The 21,084-nt window shown below is 43.1% G+C and overlaps 1 protein-coding gene and 1 pseudogene across 1 annotated transcript in view; both read left to right on the forward strand.

Moving 5' to 3' along the window:
* LOC105983310 (NACHT, LRR and PYD domains-containing protein 1-like) overlaps positions 1–21,084 on the forward strand; it is a 45,911-nt gene that overhangs the window by 11,434 nt on the left and 13,393 nt on the right. The window contains exons 4-12 of the mRNA XM_013013145.1: positions 1,838–2,008; positions 4,391–4,561; positions 6,603–6,692; positions 6,898–6,983; positions 7,549–7,708; positions 8,924–9,147; positions 11,789–12,051; positions 12,578–12,703; positions 16,544–16,685. Coding sequence (XP_012868599.1) covers positions 1,838–2,008; positions 4,391–4,561; positions 6,603–6,692; positions 6,898–6,983; positions 7,549–7,708; positions 8,924–9,147; positions 11,789–12,051; positions 12,578–12,703; positions 16,544–16,685 — 1,433 coding nt within the window. The remainder of the gene's footprint in view (positions 1–1,837; positions 2,009–4,390; positions 4,562–6,602; positions 6,693–6,897; positions 6,984–7,548; positions 7,709–8,923; positions 9,148–11,788; positions 12,052–12,577; positions 12,704–16,543; positions 16,686–21,084) is intronic.
* Positions 14,382–14,759, forward strand: LOC105983375 (annotated as a pseudogene).

A 21,084-nucleotide genomic window follows, 5' to 3' on the forward strand; every position in this document is an offset into this window, starting at 1 on the left:
CTTTGCCAAAGTTTTGAATCAGCTTGAGTAATTTGGGAGGGGAGTCTATGGGATACTTTAAATACAAGATCATGTCATCTGCAAAGAGGGAGAGTTTTAGTTCTTCTTTCCCTATTTGGATGCCCTTTATGTCTGCATCTTGTCTTATTGCTGTAGCTAGGCATTCTAATACTAGATTGAAGAGAAGTGGAGAGAGTGGACATCCTTTTCTTGTTCCTTGGAAGAGAAGTGGAGAGGGTGGACATCCTTTTCTTGTTCCTTGGAACAAGAAAAGGATGTCCACCCTCTCCACTTCTCTTCAATCTAGTAATTTCAGACTTTTTAAAGAGGTTTAACATGATACAAACCCATGTTCCTTGATAAAGGAAAATTACAAAGAAGGAAATGTCAATCACAGGTTTTTAGGTGCGGCTAAGTTGGTAGAGCACTAGCCAGTTAGTGAAAGCAGAAGATACTAAATTCAAGTCCCTGTTTCAGACCAAAAAAAGAAAGAAAAAGAAAATATAAATCACAATTTTATCATGCAGTAATGAAATATACCTATGGATTCATTTTTCTATGTCCTTTGTATAGGGAAATTGAGCCATGCTATATAGTTTATCTTGTAATCAGCTTTAGTTAGTTAGTGATATTAATATATCAAGGCTACACCTCTTTTTACTGACAAAGCTGATATAACTCTATTCCAAAGGCCATGTGCTGTTCACTTGGGGGGAGCTTTATGGCTGATCCCACCAATGCCCTGTTCTCCTACCTGTAAGTTTGTTTCTAATTGTTCATGGTAATAACATGATTTGACTTTGAGGCTTGACATGGGTTTTCAGTAGAGCTCTGATCAGGAATAGGACAGAGTCCAGAGAGTGCAGAAGGAGCCAGGGACACCAGGTCAGAGCCAGCGAGTTTGGAATGGACCATGGCTTGTGGAGATTGGAGAGGATCTTGGGAAAGTTGGAGCTTCTGCTCCTGAAGTAGAGAGAAGTGAGAGGCCCTAAGTCAGCCAGGAAGGGCAGGAGGCGGGAAGGAGGCTGCTGAACACAGACCTGGGGAAGACTGGCCCCAGCTGTGGAGCAGCCTGTGATAGGAAGGAGTGAGGATGGCGGAGGAGAGGCTTCCGGGTTCCTTGGTTCATAATTAAACCTCATGCATTTGGATAATCAAGTTTTAATTTTTCTTTCAAACAATGTAAATGCGATACTAGCATCAAAAAAAAGGTATCGCATGCAAATTTTATTCATTGGTATCTTTCACATTAAATTCATGTTGTTAAATTGGAATAATATAGTTTTTAACTTTTGCTACAGTCACGATTAGACAATTGTAATGTTTTTGAAGAATATGCACTGTTTATATTTCTGAAGCTGTTAAAAGGTTCAACAGAATGTACATCTTTGGGGGACTCAGAAAGACTTCATAATCCTCATAAACCCTCTTCACAGCAGGTACTATTAGTACCTTGGTTTTATAGATGAATAAACAGTCACAGAACCAAGCCTAGTATGCAGCATTTCAGGCTTGAGAGAAAGCTGAATGGTTAGAGACCTATTGGAACCTACTGGGTCAAGAGTTACTGGGCTACTGAAGTGGAGATATCTGAAAAGAAACAAGAGTATCATTATGTAGCTTGAAGCACAAGTTAAGAGAGAGAATGAACAGCCACATTGCAGAAAGGTCAGGTGTTGGGGACAAAGGGCAGTTATGTAGGATGGTCAGTCCTGATAATGGCACTGTCCATGGAGGCCTGGCACTCAGGGAACAAACCTGCACTGTTGTACAATGCTGCGCAGCTCAGACCCGGCCTACCCATGATACACCTCTCCTGGTCCTCTCTCTGCCTCAGGTCCATGTGGGCCCCACTCACTGATACCTCGTGGAAGGTTCTCTTCTCCACTCTCAAGGTCAGTGGAAGCCTGAAGGAATTGGACTTAAGTGGCAATCCACTGAGTTGTTCTGCAGTGCAGAGTCTGTGTGAGACCCTAAGACACCCCCAGTGCCATCTGGAGATCTTGAGGTGAGTCAGAGCTGGGTTGGGCTCTCCCCGAAAGGGAGATGGGCAAGAGGTCAAAGGTAAAAGCCAAGAACAGAACTTGGCTTGGTTTTTGTAGCCCTCAAATATTCATGGATCCCTCTCTGACCAAGACATGGAGAGTTGCCAGAGTTATTATGGTGAACAAAGTTCTTTAGAAGCCAGGCACAAGTGGCTCACACCTATGATCCTAGCTGCTCAGGAGACTGAGACCTGAGGATCATGGTTCAAAGTCAGTCAGGTCAGGAAAGTCCATGAGACACCAATCTCCAATTAACCACCACAAAACCAGATGTGGTACTGTGTTTCTAAGTGGTGAGCAAAAAAGCTGAGGGACAGTGGACAGGCCCTGGGTTCAAGCCCTATGACCATCTAAAGAACAATCTTTCCGGAGTTTGATAAAAATAGTAATTAATGAGGTATGCTAACAGATGCTGCCTGGATGCTGACTTTCTGGGGGTACCGTTGATATTTCAACACTAGGAACAGTGACGAAATATAAATTGTCTGTGGACAAGTGCTCTCAAATGCCAAGTGCTGGACACACCTTCCATACAGCTCACCTTGGAATTTCAGATATGTGAGGAAGTTCAGAGGGACCAAAAAGTAAACAAGTGGGGCTAATGGGCAGGCAGTTATTATTTGATGAAGGAGAGAAGGGGACGATAAAGTGGGAGACATCTTTGGTATCCAACCGAAAGAAGCATAACCTGTCTCCAACGTGAGCTCCCTGCCTCCTTCCTGCACCTTCTACAGCTGCCTGTCAGGTCTCCATCTGCAACTCTTGATCCAATGATACATCCCCGAAACTCACCATATTCTACACTTCCCACTGTGCCAGAATAAAACTTGTGTCTCTCAGTGCCTGCTGCATCATTGTCTGGACACAGTACTAAAAAAGTGTAGCACATTTCTTCAAAAAACTCAAAAAGTTATTGTCCCTACTGCACACAATTATTCACAGACACACACATGCGTGCACGCACTCTTTCAGTTTTCATGGAGGTCACTTTTGGCTTCTAAGATCAGATATTCATATCCCTGGTTCTACCTGCATTTCTCTCCTTTATCCCTATACCACATGTTCATCTTCACATAGCCATTGCTGGCTTCCCATCAATCTTCCTGAACAAGAGGTGGGTGGGATGAGAAGAAGGGCATGAGAGCAAGCTGAGATCTCCTAATATCAGGGGTTCAGCAATCCCAGGAAGAGTGGGAATTCTTTTTTTTGGGGGGGGTCTGGTCGTTGGGCCTGAACTCTGGGCCTGGGCGCTGTCCCTCAGCTCTTCAAGTCAAGACTAGTGCTCTACCACTTGAGCCACAGCGCCACTTGCGGCTTTTTTCTTTTTGCTTATGTGGTGCTGAGGAATCGAACCCAGGGTCTCAGGCATGCAAGGCAAGCGCTCTACCACTGAGCCACCTTCCCAGCCCTAAGAGTGGGAATTCTATCACATCTATAATATTGAAACCTTACTACATTTACAGCTATGAAATTGAGTCATGAAAGATACATTCCAGGTATCAGCATCAATAGAACTTGAAGCTACATCTAACCTCTAAGCCTAGTTTCTACTTGCCCAGTGTTTTATCTTAGCCTAGATCCTGCAAGTTCATTCCCTCTTGTAACTCTTGACCTATAAGCAGGGAAGACTTAGGTTCCCTGGACATCATGGGTATGGCGCTCTCCAGATCGATGATGCTCCAGCTATTCAGCCCTCTGGATCCAGAAGCAGGCTAGGGCCACCCACCTTGATTCCACTGGTTCTGCAGCTGCACTGTGAGAGACTTGAGTTATTTACCCAGATCAGGAAGGAAGACCAGAGAGCCTGGCACTGCCAGCCCAGCACTCCCAGTTCAGACATGGCTCTGGCTTGTGACAGTACTGACTCTAAACCTCCACATGTGCTGGGGAGCCAGGATTGATCCTCAGTTCCACTAAACCTTTAGTATTCCTCTCAACATTAGTTATTATATTAGAATCTCACGGATTTATTTTTCCTGAATATGAGATATCCTTAACTTCCACACATATCTATGGAGCCATTGTTCACTGCCTATAGGTACTTGGCAGAGCCAGCGTAGTTAACAATTAAACCCACATATATAGCTAAAACACTGAGTAAATTATTAACACAAGGATGAGATGATGGTGGACGAAATTCCTGTGAATCTTATCAGAAGTAAGGGTGGTTGCTGTTTCCTAAGGACTTGGCTAAATGAGGATATGAGAACTTCCCAGGTCTCTTCAGCCAGGAAAGTTTCTCTTCCTTTAATGACACCTCAGGATCTTCAGAGAACATGAATTAGACTCCACTTACATAGATGAGAGAAGCTTCAGGACAGTGAGCTTGTGTGTCTCTGCTGCAGGCTGGCCAGATGTGGCCTCACCTCCAGCTGCTGCCAGGACCTGGCCTCTGTGCTTAGCAACAGCTGCAGGCTGAGGGAACTCGACCTGCGAAAGAATGACCTGGGTGACCTTGGTGTGAAGCTGCTCTGCGAGGGTTTCAAGCATCCTGCCTGCCAACTCACATTCCTACGGTAAGGCCATGGGGGTCCCTTCTAGTCTGGGTGCAGAAGAAGGGCAGAGGGGAGGTTCTTGGCAGCCTTACAGGTGAAGAAAAGGGACAATAAATGCTCAGTCAGGCCAGTCCTTGCTTGCTAGGCCACTTACTCTCACACCATGTGATTTGAGCAATTCACTGTCTTCTGTGAGATTCAGTTTCCACCTCTACGTTATGTGAGTATCACTTCCACCTCATGGAATACAATGAGATAAAATGTTATTTTAGTGCAGAGTCAGATATGATAGAGAGCTCAGGTCATTGAGGCAGTATGATTTTAGAGACTCCCAGTTCTCCTCACTCCAGCACCTCTGCACTCATTCATTTGCTCATGTCATCATTCATGGTATGGTTCTGTGTGCCAAGCAGTATGTCAGGCCTTAGAGACCCACTGGAGGGCCCTGCCCTCCTGTGGCTGACACACTGGGGAGGGGAGAAGTGTGGACCACCCATCAGCACAAAAATACATATTTATGAGCTGTTTAGAGCACTGTGAAGCAAAATACAGGTACTGTAAAGTTAAACGTTGGCACAGGTTGGAATTACATCATTGGATCTCCAATGGGTTCAGGCCTGAAGAATAAAAGGGGAGCTTAAGCACCAGAGGCTGGACAATGCCATGTGCAGCTGACACTGAGCTGGCCAAAAGCCTTGGGGTTCATACAAGCCAGAATAATCTCCATCTTCCTTATGCCTGTGTTTCAACAAGACCCCCTTCCCCATACTGTCTCTCAACTGTTTCTTCCATTGTCTTTCTTACCAAAGCTGACAGACAGCTACTTACTGAGGCTTCCAGTAGCTCCTGAACAGGCCTGTCATGTGCTCAGAGTTTTCATTTTCAGAATCCCGTCCTTTCCTGAGCTGAGAGGGCCCAAGAATTCCATGCCCAGTGGCTTCCCTCGACCAGTTCTACATCTTCAAAGAGTAATCAGAACAGAATTATGGCATAAAAAATAAAAGGTGCCTGCTCGCTGGTTCTCCTGCAGCTGAAACTGACCTTAACAAGCAGGTGAACTTTACTCCCCAGCCTGCATCTTACCAAGCCCTCAGAACCATCACCTTCTGCTGCATCCCCTCTCCTCTCCAGACCTGTCTCTGCCAGGAGATCTGTATTCAGGTCATAACTCAATACTAAGTTGTGATACTTTTGCTACCTCTGAGGAAAGCTAGCTTCTTATAAATCTTGTAGAAGGTTCTACCTCCTTTCTGTCCTCATAAAACCGAGGGACTTGTGGACAGAGGCAAACTTACACTCTCAGGATTCCATTACCTTCCCATGGGAGCACTGCCATGACAGAGCAATGACGATCATGGTGCAGGTTTCTTAGATGCTTTGTCCTGCCTCACAGCAACTAAGCAAGAATGACCTGTCCTCACTCAGGGATGGGGATGGACAGGCCTGAATAGGGTTGTAACCATCCCAGATCCGATGGAAACTACAGTTCCTGAAGTCTGTAAGGTGGAAACCAGGACTCTCCTCTCAATGGATCTTCTAGGTTCTGAGGAGAAAACTCAGATCCCTACTCTGCACAGTTGTTCTACATGTTCTAACGTTCTACCCAAAGTCTCTTGAGCAACTAAGAAATGCCTCCCAGCACTGGGAATGCTGCTTGCTCAGTCTCACATTCTACCAACATGAAAAACCTCATCCATGGTCCTGTCTCTTTCCTTGGATGACCTGTTAGAAGCCTGAGCCCTATAGATCATAAAAGCTCAGTCCCTCCTCCCAACTCAGGACAGGTCCAAAGGGTCATCCTGGGTTCAGAACTGCCTGTGAGCTGACCAGTGCCTACCCTGAGTCCACCTTGAAGCTAGTGCCTCCTTCTGCGCAGTTCTGCTGCCCTTCCTTCCTCTGACCTGGTATTAGCCTAACAGCACTCCCTAGTCAGCCTGATTCCCAGGGACCTGACTGAGACAGATGCCTCCAGCAGGTCTCAGAGTCTAGAATCCTGGGCCTGAGGGCTTGAAGATCCTGTGATGTGGAACCCAAGAGAACCAAGTTTCCCTTGTGCTTGCAGGCTAGACCAGACCTCTCTGAGTGACACAGTGAAGGCGGAACTGAAGGCCCTAGAGGAAAAGAGACTTGAGCTGCTCATCTCAACACTGTGGTAAGTGTTGGGCCTGGCTGACCCATAGCCAGGGTTGAGCATTTGCAGCTGCTCTAGAGCCAAGAGGTAGAGTCATTGGATGGTGGATAAACAGAGGTAAGAAGGAAACAAGAAACTACAGAACTAAAGTAATGGAGGGTGTTTGGGATATTTTTTGAAAAATATCCCCTACATCTAAGGGAGATTTAACATCTCTCTGTTATAGGAAGACAAGTGAGCTGACCCCTACTGAGAGATCAGATGAAGGAGATAACAGCCCCAGGTCACTAGAGGAGCAGAGACCAAACTCAGGTATTTTAAGGGGCTTGGGGAGGGGCAACTGTAGTAGAGTTTCCTCTTCATCAACTGACCATCATGTGGGCCAGAGAAGATTTCCTACCTGGAAGAGTCCATCTCATGCAAGATCATGTGTTCTAAGGGCTTAGAGAAAAATCTGTCCTCTTTCCCAGCCTCAGGGGCTGGTGTTACCTGCCTTCAGCATCTTTATCCTTTGTAAGACCCTGCCCCAGGATCTGATGTTCTATTCTGGGTTTCTGAGGCCTGAGAAACTCTCTCTATCCATGTCCATCCACCTGTAGAGCCAAGTTTCACTTCCATCCTTCCCACAGCAACATGGTGGGAAGTACAAGCCTATACCAGTGGGAAGGAGAGGTAGGCAGAGTGTGGGCCAGCGGGATAGTGGGATGGGTATGGTCAAAAGTGGGAAAGTGATCACAGCAGCAGGGACAGAGGCTACAAACACACTCCTGATTTACCTAGGAAAGCTAGGCTTGAGAAAAGCCCAGCATAGGCCAGCTATGAATTCCTGGGAAGACCTCATTGGACAGTCTAGAAATAAAGTGTCCTGCTCTTCCAGAGGAAGATGCCGGACTAGCATCAAAGCTGGGACTCTTGCATCTGTCTGCTCCCTCATCAACCATCCTGCCCGGGGATTGTCTAGCAACAGAAGATGTCTTCTTGGGTCCCATAGGGCGTGTGAATACTGAGCTGATTGACAGCGAAAGGCACCTGTGCTGGTGAGTGAGGGGCTCTGCTACCGCAAGCTGAAATTTCCCCACAGTCTCCTGACTCCCAGTTTCAGACAGCATGCTTTTAATGTGTACTTTGATCGTGGGAAAAATAGGCTTATTATAAAATTTTCAAGCACACACAAAAGCTGAACATGTTAGGAATATCCTTGTTCATTTTCCAAATGACTTTCAATCACTTTCTTCCTCTTCTGTTACTATTACTGTATTTTAAATCCATATATTAGATAATTTTTAAGCTTTAACTAGGGCCTTATACACCTCAACTAACACAAATAAGGACCATTTTTTCCTAATCCAACATAATTTTCGCCTCCTAAAAAACTGGCATTAGGTCTTTCTTGTTATCTAAATCCAGTCTGGTTCACATTTTCTCCTTTGTGGGAGGTGTATTCTTGCTGATATTTCTTCTAATCAGCTTCTGATAAGGACTGCTTATCTTATTTGATTGGTTTTTCTCCTCAATCTCATTTCAGTATCCTATAATATGTATGTTCCTGCTTTATTCATAAGCACTAGTTGCAAAGCACCCTTTTATTAAGAATATCTGTGAAGTCATGAGGAACATGGCAACCCTGTCCTCCAAGGTCTCCCAGTCTCATAATGAACAATTTAGCCAGAACCATGAGCTCAATCCAACAGGCTGTCACTCGTCATTCACTGCCACAGGCACTGCCTCAGCAGGGAAGAACAAGGCACTCCACCTGGACTTCGGAAGCTATCCTCTGACCACCCAACTACACACGAAATGGGGATCCTTGGGAAAAACCATTTTGATCTGTGTTCAGCTACAAAGCCTGCTCATGAGCAATAGCATGTAGGTTTAGTCACTATTCGTAAAATTCCTCTTCAAAACATAAGTATCCGCTTTAAAAAATAAGAACATTTTCCTATTTTGTCATGGCAAACATAATAGCATTGACAAGCTGCTCCCATGCATGTGAAGATCTATTGATTTACATTACATTACTCATAACTCCCAGCTCTGTAAGGTATGGTGACTACCACTTATAGATGAGGAAACTGAGATCAGGGAAGCTAAATGACTTCCTCAGAGAGCAGAGGAGCCAGGACTAAACCTGTGACCTTGGGTGGAATAGGGTTAGGTATTCTGGACTACCCACAGCTGCTTTACTGTGTTTGGCATCCAGAAGGGGCTTGGTGGATTTGTGTAATTTGATGTCTGCCTCTCCCTCTTTACAGTGTTCACTTCCCTGTGGCCGGCTTCTACCACTGTCCCAACATGGGTCTGGGCTTTGTGGTGAGCAGGGCAGTGACCATCACCATTGAATTCTGTTCCTGGGACACTTGCCTGGACAAGACTTGGCTGCAGCACACCTGGATGATAGCAGGGCCTCTGTTTGGCATCAGGGCTGAGCAAGGAACTGTAGCTGCTGTGCACCTCCCTCACTTTGTGAACCTCCAAGGTAAAGAATGGAAATATAGGAGGATATTGGTAGGAGAAGGGCCCAGAAATGTTATATAGCATAGTATAGAGTGTGAGGAAAGAGGATGAGCAACCCTGAATTTGCTAGCAAGGTGGAGAGGGTATGGAAGTGGAGATGGAGACCATTCCTCATCCCCCACCTCCCTAAACATAATTGGAAGCATATATCTCCAAGCCATGCAGTTATTTCTGCCTAGCCTTACCTTGTAGTTTCCCAAATATAAAGCCAAGTCCTCAGCAATAATTAGTTGAAATTTATTCAGTCCCATCAGGAAACATAGGATACTCTCAGTTCCTCCATTTAAAAAGATTTTCTAATACATATCTGTGTAAAAAATAAAGGCAAAGGAACTTATTACAAATATTTAGTACCCAGAGTCAATCATCAATGAGAAAGTATCACCACCTGTCAGGCAGGGAGAAGACATAATGTTTCCTGATTACACTTGAGATCTGGAGTCACACAAAAATGGCTCAGAAAGGACAATGGTCAAAATAGTTCACAATTCCAATCCTCACAGAGAAAGTTGGGTGCAATGGCTCACAACCAGCATGCCAGCATGCAAGAGGCTCAAGCAGAAAGATCACAAGTTCCAGCCTGAGATACATATCAAGACAATGTCTGGGAAAAAAATATATATCACAAAAAACCCCAGTATACCAGAAATGAAAGCCAGCAGAAAGCTGTGTCATACAAACCAGCCCATTAAAACTTCAGTCTCTGAAATTGTCAGTCCAAAATACACTTAAGAAGTGGTAAAATATGAACTGAAGCAAGAAATGGTACAAATGATAACATTGGAACAGATGAGATTGACAGAAATTATTTTTAAATATTACATACTTTGGAGGATACCATGATGAAAACTACTGTAGAAATAACTGGAATTCCAGAACAGTATGCTTGAGAGAATAGAAATGATGCAATAATAAAAGAGAAAATTACCAGGAGAATTACTGTGATATTACTGTGAAATGTAAGACTTCTCAGGGTGAGAACTTAAAAAAGTGCAAAGAAGAAAAGAAAAAACAAAGGGACAGAAACAAATCAACATTATAGCAAAACTTGTCAATCCCAAGTCTTTTTTTTTTAAATTTTATTTTATTTGTGAAGTCAATCCCAAGTCTTTAGCAAAGGTTACTGCCTACAGAAGGAAAGCTTACCTAGAGAGGTATGCTGACTGACTCCTGAGCAGCAACAGTGGAAGGCAGAGGACAGTGGAAAGATGTCTTCATGGTCCTGAGAAATAACTGTTCATCAATAACTGTGAATTGCAAAAATATAGTTATTTTGAGTTTAAAAAGATCTTTACAAGAAATTAAAAGCAGAGAGATTACCAAAAACAAATACTTCCTGAACAAAAGTCTTAAATATGTACCTAGAGAAAAATGGAACATGAACTCTGAAGTGCAAGGTAGAATAATAAGCAAAGACCCTGAGTCACATACGAGTGAAGCTAATGCTCATTGACCACATAAAGCAACAGCATCGATTTCTAGCAGGTGATGAATTTTAAAAAGAGTAATTGACAAAGTGCTTCACACAGAGTTTCTGTTCTCAAAGAGCTTTTTATGAAGAAACACCTTAAAGCAAATGTGTAGGTGCTGTTTAGAGAACAAGAGCCTTCTATCATTAAAATATTTATCACATTATTTCTGTATTATAACATCAAATCCAGGGATCATTGGAATTTAAATGCATATCTAGGTGTTTGCCTATCCCAGAAATATGGTATATGCAGCTTATTTTCCAGGAAAAATCAGCCAATCTGTGCAAGGGCTAATTGAGGCCAAAAAGTCCACGAATGATCAAATATTGCTATTGTTTATCACACATGCAAACTTGTTTGCAACTGTCCAGGGCCTGGGACTGTCTTATCTATGAGTTTGACTCAAGGCCTAAGGTGTCTGTGAAAGTCCCACTCCAGAGACCAGATGGTCCACAGCATCTGAGGCCATTCTTCCTTCCCTACCATAGTCTCTATAGGCTGCTATAAGAAAATAGCATATCCTAGGTTACACTGTATTTTTGCCAGTCCTGGGGCTGTGCACTGTTCCTGAGCCTCTCTGTTCTCAAAGCTAGCACTCTACCATTTGAGACACAGAACCACTTCTGGCTTTTTCTGTTTATGTGATACTGAGGAATCCAATAAAAGGCTTCATTCATGCATACTAGGCAAGCACTCTATCACTAAGCCCTATTTCCAGCCCCTAGATAACACTATTAATACCATATGGATTTATCAAATTGTTGAAGGCTGAGATCCAAGATGGTGATTTCTGTAGAATCGGTATCTGGTAAGCATTCTCTTAAGGACAGGTGCTGTCAACCAGCTGCACCTTCACAGGGAATTTCCTAGGAACTATTTCATATGGCCATGCATACCATTCACTAACATCTCCATGTCCTGATCACCCCTCAAAGCTCTTGCCTTACCCCAGCATAATGGTGGTGGGGGGTGAAGGGTTGGGATTTCCACATGGAAATTTTAGGACTCAGTCATTCAGACTATACACTGGGTCCCAGGGAAGATCTCTGATCCTAAACCCTCGGATCCTACTGTCCCTGCCAAGCCTGATGGGACCTGAAGTGCACAACTCTCAAATCTGTTTTCTGACAGGTGAGCATGTGGACATCTCTCAGTTCAACGTGGCCCACTTTAAAGAGGAGGGGATGCTGCTGGAGAAGCCAGCCAGGGTGGAGCCACGATGTGCAGTGCTGGAGAACCCCAGCTTCTCACCAATAGGAGTTCTACTGAGGATGATTCCTGGCGCCCGGCACTTCATCCCCATCATCTGCACCACATTGCTGTACTACTACCTGAGTCCTGATGAAGTCACCTTGCACCTCTACCTGGTCCCCTGTGACTGCAGCATTCAGAAGGTGACACTGACAACCAGGAGGAGCGGGACAGGGTGGGCGCACAGGAAACAGGAAACACAGCAGAAACCTGCAGCTCTCACCTGGGAAGGAGGATGGGATTCTCCCAACCAGGAACCTGCACAAGGGTGACCTGTCCTGTTCTTTGTTTAGCCATGGTCTACGTCTCTCACACAAAGGTTTTCCCAGCTGTGTTCCCTGCCCCATCATTGATCTCTTGGTTACTGTTTGTGGCATCTTTCCAGGAGCAAAATGAACAAGAAAGCTCCATGCCCCAGATTGTAGCTTTTCCATCCTTTTCCTCCTTCTGTCAGTGACTCTATCCCCATCTAACATGGCAGAGGCCAAGGGTGGTCTCACCAACTGTCAAATTATGGAAGAAGGGGAATGAGGGTACAGAGATGTGATAGCCATTCTTTACCCACATGAATGTACTAATGCACTGATGTGCTTGCTCTCTCTCTCCTCCTTCAAACTAGAAGCTGTGGGGCAGAAATCTCCCTAAATCATTATTCTGTACATTTCTTAGGCCATAGATGATGAAGAAGAAAAGTTTCAATTTGTAAGAATACACAAGCCACCCCCACTGGATGCCCTGTACCTGGGTTCTCGCTATGTTGTATCTGGATCTGGGAAGATGGATATCATCCCCCAGGTGAGCAGCCAGGCATCTGTCCCTTGCTAGGATCATGGTGTGCCTGGAAAAAGTTGTACGAAAATTTCAGTCCTTCCCAGGGCCTGTTGGGAGGAAGTAAGGTAGGACAAAAAGTAAAGAGGGTGTTGAGTTGAATGCTACAAAAATAGAAGGAAAATGGTTCACAGGAAAATTAATCACCTTCAAGATTTGGAAGAAGAATTTGCTTGGGGGCACTGGCAGTGTCTGGGCTAGCAGTTGGTAATGCCTTCCAATCAGAATGCACCGTGAGCACACCTGTAGTTGAATCCACCTGGTATATAATTTGTTACAGAAGAGGAAACATGCATAGGGAATTGTGGCTTCTCAGTTAAACAATGTTTAAAAAAGTAGGAATTGTAGGATTTTGTCTTTTGTTGGGTGAGTTTAAGTCTAAGGAAAGAGCTGAACTCTAGGTTGTGCATTTTCAGAAAGTAGGACAAGTCTATATTAGAAAATCTCAACAATTTTTACCTCTAAGAAGATTAGAAAGACACAAACAGAAAGTTGCAAATTTGGCCACAGTCACTACATACAGTGCGATTTGAGGTGATTTGAGGGTGTGATGTCTGTATCTTATGCCTGTTTCCTATGCCTGTAGAGTGGATGTCCTATGACCATCCTTCAGGACAGGTTGAGTAGGGGGCTCAGATCAGCCTTACTGAAATTGACATGAAAGTGTTTGGCTCAAATGAATGCCTTTTTCTTATTCTTTTCCATCTCTCTCTCACACACACTCTTTGACCAAAGGCTGAGTAGAGTGGACCACTAGGCTTGAATCTAAGATTTCTCCATTTTCAGCCCTGTCTGGGTTTGCTGCTCAGAATCAGAGAAGCATCATGGCACAGTGTATAGATGAACCAGGGCCAGATAAGTGGGACATGACAGAAGCTGAGCAGCAGCATCTGAGACTGGAGACAGGATGCTTCACACAACTATATCACAGGCAATGGGCAACCAACAGGGCTGTTAGTCTTGTAATTCACAAGAAGTCTTGAAACCAAGAACTCAGATCATAAAACTCTATCAATAAAAACATATCCCAAATAAACTGGGACCATTAAAGAAAACAATGCCATGATCAATTTTTTCATACCAGTCATAAACTATCCCATTTGCAACAAATGTAAGTACAGCAAGTATTGACTCTAGTGGAAATCTTCCCAAGAATAGCTGTTAGAGTTTTTCTTTAGGGTAAGATGGAGGATGACAGACCTGATGGTCAGCTAGCTTCAGAGCAGCAGCTATAGTCTGGGAATAATGACAAGAGAATTTTGTTCTTCTTGAAATCACAAAAAGAAGCATACTACTTGTTTTTATGTTTTGTTTTATTTTTTGTTGTTGTTTTATGATGGTGCTGATCCTGGGGCTTGAAATCAGGGTCTGTGTGCTATCCCTAAGCAATTTTTGCTCAAAGCACTGCTCCACTTTCAATTTTTTGGTGGTTAATTGGAGATAAGGCTCTCATATACTTTTCTGCCCAGGCTTCCTTCAAACCATGATCCTCAGATCTCAGCCTACTGAATTGCTACTATTAAAGGTGTGAGCCACTTGTGCCCTGCCCATATACACATTTTTAAGAGTGAAAAAGATATATAAAAAGCCTCTTCCTCGGTGCTGTGCATGGAGGTGGTTGCCTTCTCCTCCTGCTGGAGACATCATGGCCACCCTCAGCCCTCAGGTGAAGCTCAAGATCATCCCAAAGAGGTCCAAGAAGTTCATCCATCATCAGTCAAGATTAAGCGTAACTGGTAGAAACCCAGCGGCATTGACAACAGGTTGCGGAGGAGATTCAAGGGCCACATCTTGATGCCCAATATTGGTTATGGGAGCAACAAGAAAACAAAGCACATGCTTCCCAGTGGATACCGGAAGTTCCTGGTCCACAACTTCAAGGATCTTGAAGGGCTGCTCATGTGCAATGAGTCTTAGTGCAATGAGATTGCCCAAGAACCAAAAAGCCATCATGGAAAGAGCAGCCCAACTGGCCATCAGAACCACCAATCCCAATGCCAGGCTGCTCAGTGAAGAAAATTAATAGATAGCTCACATACACCTTTATTTGTGCTTAAATAAACCACAGAAACTGCAAAAAGATAAATGAAAGGCAAGGGTCAGGAGTAGAATAAAAGATAAGGAAGGATGTTGAAGTATCAGAAAATCAATCTTACCGAACATATCAGGCAGAAGCTGTCTACTTCAAAGGCTGCAGCCTCTGAGGGATATGAGTTCATGTATCTATATGTTATGTTTTCTGATGAAGCACAGTAACACCTAATGATTTGAAGTAGAACATGGAGGCAGTGAATTGAGTAACATAGTCAGGGTGGTAAGGGAATGCACCTCTGAGATATCACTTGAATTGAGACTAAAATGATTTAAAAAAACCTTACTTGTCTACTAGGTGATTTATAGTAGAGCCTCTCAGAATGAAAAGATGTATTCAAAAGCACAAGTAGCAGAGCAAGTTTGAACTTATCAGTAATAAAGAAATGTGTTAGTGTGGAAGAGAGTAGTACATGCATCAAAGATGGAGTTCAAAGAAGAGCTCACGGGGCTCATTGGTACTTGTGTGCAATTTGTATTTTGTACTAAATGCAATGTTAAGTCCTTAACAAGGTAGTAAACATGATCAAACAAGACTTTCTTTATTTAAAAAACATTATTGCCAAGGTGATGTACAAAGGGGTTACAGTTTCATAAGTAAGAGAGTGATTACATATTTTGCCTAATGTTAACCCCTCATTTTCTCCCTCTTTTCCTTCTCCCCACCCCCCACAAGTTATACAGATCCTTTCCAATGTATTGTCTTGTGAGTAATACTTTTCCCCTTTATCCTTTTTCTCACAATTTTTCTGTTTCCCTTCTCTTCCCTAGTTCAGCTGAACATATGTACAATACCCAGGGTACCAAATTCAAACACAGTACTTTCTTAATGATGCACCAAGTTAGACAAGCATGGTGCTACATGTTTATAATCACAACACTTGGTGGCTGAGGCCAGCCTTAGCAACATAACAAAATCCAGTTCAAGGAAAACAAAGATGCCTTGAGTGTCTGGAGTCTGGTTGATGAATAGACAGTTGTAGAAGTAGAGGAAAGTTCAAAACACCATTGTGATATCACAGATGAAAACTGATGGTGGGTTGCCTGGACAGCAAAAACAAGCAGGAAAGTTGGTAGATTTAGGGGAATTGCAACACAAGGAATTACCCAAACCCTAAAGCATGATGAGGCTTTGTAACACATGTCTAAACTTATTATGGAGGTAGAGGCAATAGCACAGGGCAAATTAACTGCTATTACAAGAAAAAGGAAGATATCAAGGATGATGCTAAGACTTGAAAGTTGAATGCAAAGGAGATGCCTGTGCTATTATTGAGTTTGAGGAAACTGGTAAGGGGTATCTTTTGGAGTTGTTGGAAAGCAAGAGATTTGCTTTTACTGTAACTTATGAAAGATAATGAATGTAAATTTCTGGTTTATTGTAAACTAATTGAGGGTAGGATACATTAGGAGTGAGGGTATGAGGTGGAGACAAGACAACATGGATTCAGTGGGAAGTTGGAAGAATCGGGCTCCTGCAACATGGTAGAGAAGGTTCTGCCTTAGGATATGTGAGCATATGATTCAACATGATCCCTGATTGGACAATGTGGTGCCCAGCTGTGTCCTCATCCTTCTGATTCAGAACATGTGGTCTGAAGATGGCTCCTGACTGCAGTGCTTGTGAGGTTGATCAGCACCAAGAAGGTGGCAAAGGAGAAAGAACCTGGTAGGATGAGTACTTGCTTCTCACATGGTGATTCTCTCACTTTTCAGGAACTGGAGCTGTGCTATCGGAGCCCTGGAGTATCCCAGCTCTTCTCTGAGATCTCTGTTAGAGAGCTGGACTCAGATATCAGGCTGAAAATGGAAGAGAAGAAAAATACTACTCTAATATGGGAGACCTTGCTGAAACCAGGTAAACCTGGAACAAGTCCATAGAGTTCAGGGTTGGAAGACACAGAGTTAATGAGTTGGAAGGACACGGGTTCAATGTGCATTATCATATTTTGCTGATGAAAAGAAAGAATCCAGAAAAGTTGTTGGGCTTTTTGAAGGTATAGAACAGATAGATGATAGAATCAGAATTTAAACTCACGTCAGTCTGTGTCTAAGCTACATCATCTCTCTTTTGCCCCCTGATGTCTCTACCTCACTCTTGAAGATGCCACTGACACCCACAAGATCTTTGGCACAATTTCTCATAGAGGTGAGGCTGTGCAATGAAAGAGTAGGCACTAGATGGTTTTGTGGTTTGTGATTAAGCTAGTTTATCAACATCAGATTCTCACTTCTGGATCAGGAAGTATTGTCAACAGGAAATCCAAAAATGAGCTTTTAGGATGATGGAAGATTTACAGTCTGTTAGTCTAGCATGAAACCTACAATAGTAAAATGCTTATTTCCTACTTCTCCAGATCACCTGCCCTGTCAGCTGTCAAACAGGAGTGGTGGCAAATCCTGAGCAGATCCTGCAGCACATAGGCCTCACCATGTGGTGAAAGGAGGACAGGCTTTGCCCAGCCCTTGGTTGGGTCACACACAGTTGGAGAGCGAACTAGCACGTACCAGAGGAGTTTGAGCCCCAATCCTAGTACTTACTCACTACATGATCTTAGCAAAGTTACTGAGCTCAGTTGAGTCTCGCACTCCTTATCTGTAAAATCAGAATCGTAGCAACTAATGCTATGATTTTTAGAAGAATTAAATAAAATGTTTGTACATGCCTTAATAAATATGGGCAATAGTGTTCCTTTTTTCCTTATTCCAACCAACCTCTTTCTTCTATCAGTTTTCATTCTATCCATTCATTCTATCACCAAAATCAATGCCTTTCTCATGGGGAAGCCTACTAATACTAGACAACAGGGACCCTGGCCTCCCTTGTGTCTTTCCATATGTCAAGCATCTTCACTTCCTTCTATGTTTTTCTTTTAAATTTCTTCACCACCTAATCACCTTAACATTAGATGCTGCATTTTCTATATAAATCCAAGTGGTGAACCAAGTTTGTTCAGTGAGCAGTGATATGAAGGCCATCTTCTCCTCCCATCATGATGGATCCAGCACTCCCAGGACCACAATTTGGGGCCACCACTGAATTTACGGCATGTTCAAACTCTCAGAGCTTGTTCACAAGGTAGCTCCAACCTCCACTAGGCTATCCTCTGCAGTTGTGTAGGCCCCCCTAATATTGGTTGTTTCTGTTGCTTTTTAAACAATATTTTTATATTAAAATTCTTTCATTATTCCCATTTGCTAAGGGGTACTTTTTCTTGCCTCTGAAATAAAATTGGAGACCTACAGAGTTGGCATGTGAATATAGAAGACCAAATAAGGACAAGAAAGTAGATTTCTGTTCATAAGAAGAAATCAAATAGTTTGGAACATCCAGCAAGAAAATTAACTTATTCTCTACCTGTTCAGTCTAAAGTAAGATAAAATCAATCTGAGATGATGTGGGAAACATTTCCATTGATCCCTCATCTGCCAGAGCCTGCCGGCAACGAAAGGGAATCCTGAATTGGGGGCGAGGACAGAAAAATAAAGACATAAGACAAACAATGGGGTTGGGAGGTCTGCAGCTTAAGACTGCAGCCCTGTTTATTTTTAACTTTCCCTAATATATACTATTAGAAGTCAAGAGGTAACATAAGGTTACAATAGTCCAGAAAAACAAGGAAAATTTCAGTAAAAACAGAGTGCAGTAAAACAAGACAAGGTCAACTGGTAGAAAGTAAAACAAACTCTGCAGACATAGCAAAGCAATCTTGGGCACCTGGTGTTTTTTAAGTAAGCCAGCTCCTCTTATGTGCCTGCAAGCGAGCACAGGGGTCAAGATGAACTTAGAGCTTTTACTGTCAGCTCCCAACATCTTCCCCATCTTTGTTTAAAGAAGCAAACCCGCCTGTCTTAGTTTGCGTGGATCACCTTGTCTGCCTTACCCGTCATCAGGAACTTCTTCAGAGCGAAGCTGAAGGCCCTGTCTTAGGTTGGTCAGACTGGCACCCCCTCTTACCCATCTCTGGCTACAGTCCCTCTCGGGGGGAATTCATTTATATGGAGCTTGATCTTATGTAGCTGGCTGGCTAAACTCGTAAGAGAATTTTGCAGTGCATGTATAATACAAGGAAAGCATAGAAAAACCATCAGCAAAAGCATTCCCAGGCCAAGCAATGACATTAGCAATCCTTTAACATAAGTCAGGGAAGGGATATAGTGCTGAAATTGTTTAAACATTTTTTAGCAGTTTTTGCCACTTTAGAGTCCAGAGGTAGGGCTTGTGTAGTATTATGAGCAAGCTAATTAAGATAATGGGCAGTTTTAACATTTTGTGTTAGTGCCACAGCAGCTGCCGCTGCAGAGGCAGCTAACAAAATAAAGGCCAAAACATCAGCTACAAGTAGCCCAACAAATCGACGAGGGCACATTAGTTCTTTCAATTGTTTCAACACCAGAATACTAGAATCTTCATACCAAGTTTCAGAAAGATTTACAGGAAGCATAACAAAAGATGGTTGTCTAACAATAAGTATGGATTCAGTTATGCTGCTATACAAGCAATTAGTAAAAGAACAATTAGAACAGGTGACATTAAAATAATTAGCTCCTACAGAGATATTAAATGGTCCATACATAATGACATTTTTTAAAAGGGATGAATTGGGCCAGGTTATGTTGTTGAGTGCAGCCACCAGTGTCCAAATATGATGTTGAGGATGCCCATTCATCCACCACAGTCCAAGATTGTACTTATTAGTAAGATTAGCTCCAGACCAGTCCATTAATTGAGAATTAGTTCCAGAAATATTGGTAACAAATGGCTGCACATGCCTGCACCTTATTGGATGAGGCTCTCCTGTAGATTCTACTACTTGTGAAGAATTAATGCAACAGGGTATCCTATAGGGTGGAGTAGAATTTGCATAAACTAAGTGCCCAGTTGGCAAAGATGTCATCTCCATATTGTAGATTTGATTTTTTCTCTGGGATCCGAATTTTATGAGTCATGGACAGCATTATAATACAGCCTGGAAAGGAGTCTTTAGAGCTTGTGGTAAAGCAAAAAGGAGTTCCAATGTCTGAAGTTGAGATATCTCCCATCTTTGTATATTGGATGAAAGGATCGGGGGCTGTACGTAAGCTGATCTATTGACGTGAATGAATACTCAACTCCCTCCCAAGTTGTAGGGTGCACAATCAGGGGATCCGGCACGTAAGCCCAATGTGTCAGCGTTTGTGTCATCTGAAAGAGCCTCCACAATCCTAACGAAATGCTCAGGCAACCAGCAGGATTTATTTTCTTCCTGCAAAAAACCACAAACATATCCTCCACCCCATGTTAAAACCGGATTGGCCTGTGCCAATCACCTGTTAAAGGATCCTTCCACTTAACTTGGGCAAAAGCTCTTTGCTCTCCCCCCCCCCCAACTGCTATGCTGTGGAAAGGCCATTATAATCTAAACTTAAAAATTTAGTACAAATAAAGCATGAGAAGAATATTAACAGGAGAGAAGGGGTATAATTCCCCCCTTTTAATTAAAAAATTTGGTGTTTTAACAGCCCGTTGGCTTGTTTAACAATTTCTTGTCCTTGAGGAATATAGGGAATACCTGTAGAGTGAAAAATCTGGTAAGATTTACAAAAAGTTTGAAATGCTTGTCTGACATATCCCAGACCATTATCAGTTTTACTATGTTTAGGAAGTCCCATAGTGGCAAAGCAGTGTAGGGAATGTGCAATACAATGTTTGCTAGTCTCCCCGGCAATAGGAGTAGCCATAATATAATTAGAGTAGGTATGTGGTAACATGAACAAAGCGAAGCCATCCAAAAGATGGAATCAGGCAGGAGTTTAGTCAACTTTTTCCACGGTGGAGGTGGTCAGGGTAACGATGTAGATTTTCTCCAGGTGACTGTCAGGCTGTAGCAGCAGCAGCAGCAGCATCTCTCAGTGGCTCCAAGGGACTGTCACACCTCATGCTGGGCTGTAAATTTCTACACAGACTGGTTAAGGATACAAGTAATACATAGGCTTGGCATGCTGTGGCCCCACTAGTTTTTAAGTCTATTTAGACAATAACCCAGGACAACTTACCAAGATGACAACTTTTTAAACTAGATAGTTCTTTTAATAAGGCTGATTTTCTAGGCAGATATAGGGGGCTCAGGCCTGTACTACTATTTTACATGTCTTTTTCTTTTGTCTATTTTGTCACTTTTTTATTACTCTGGTCCCTTGTTCTAAAAAAAGGGGTTGATGGGCGAAGATTCATCTTCTGTAACTTCTTCAGGCTGACTCAGGGGTGTTGATCCTAC

The sequence above is a fragment of the Dipodomys ordii genome, unplaced genomic scaffold (assembly GCF_000151885.1).
Source record: "Dipodomys ordii isolate 6190 unplaced genomic scaffold, Dord_2.0 Scaffold19, whole genome shotgun sequence".
Taxonomy (NCBI): domain Eukaryota; kingdom Metazoa; phylum Chordata; class Mammalia; order Rodentia; family Heteromyidae; genus Dipodomys; species Dipodomys ordii.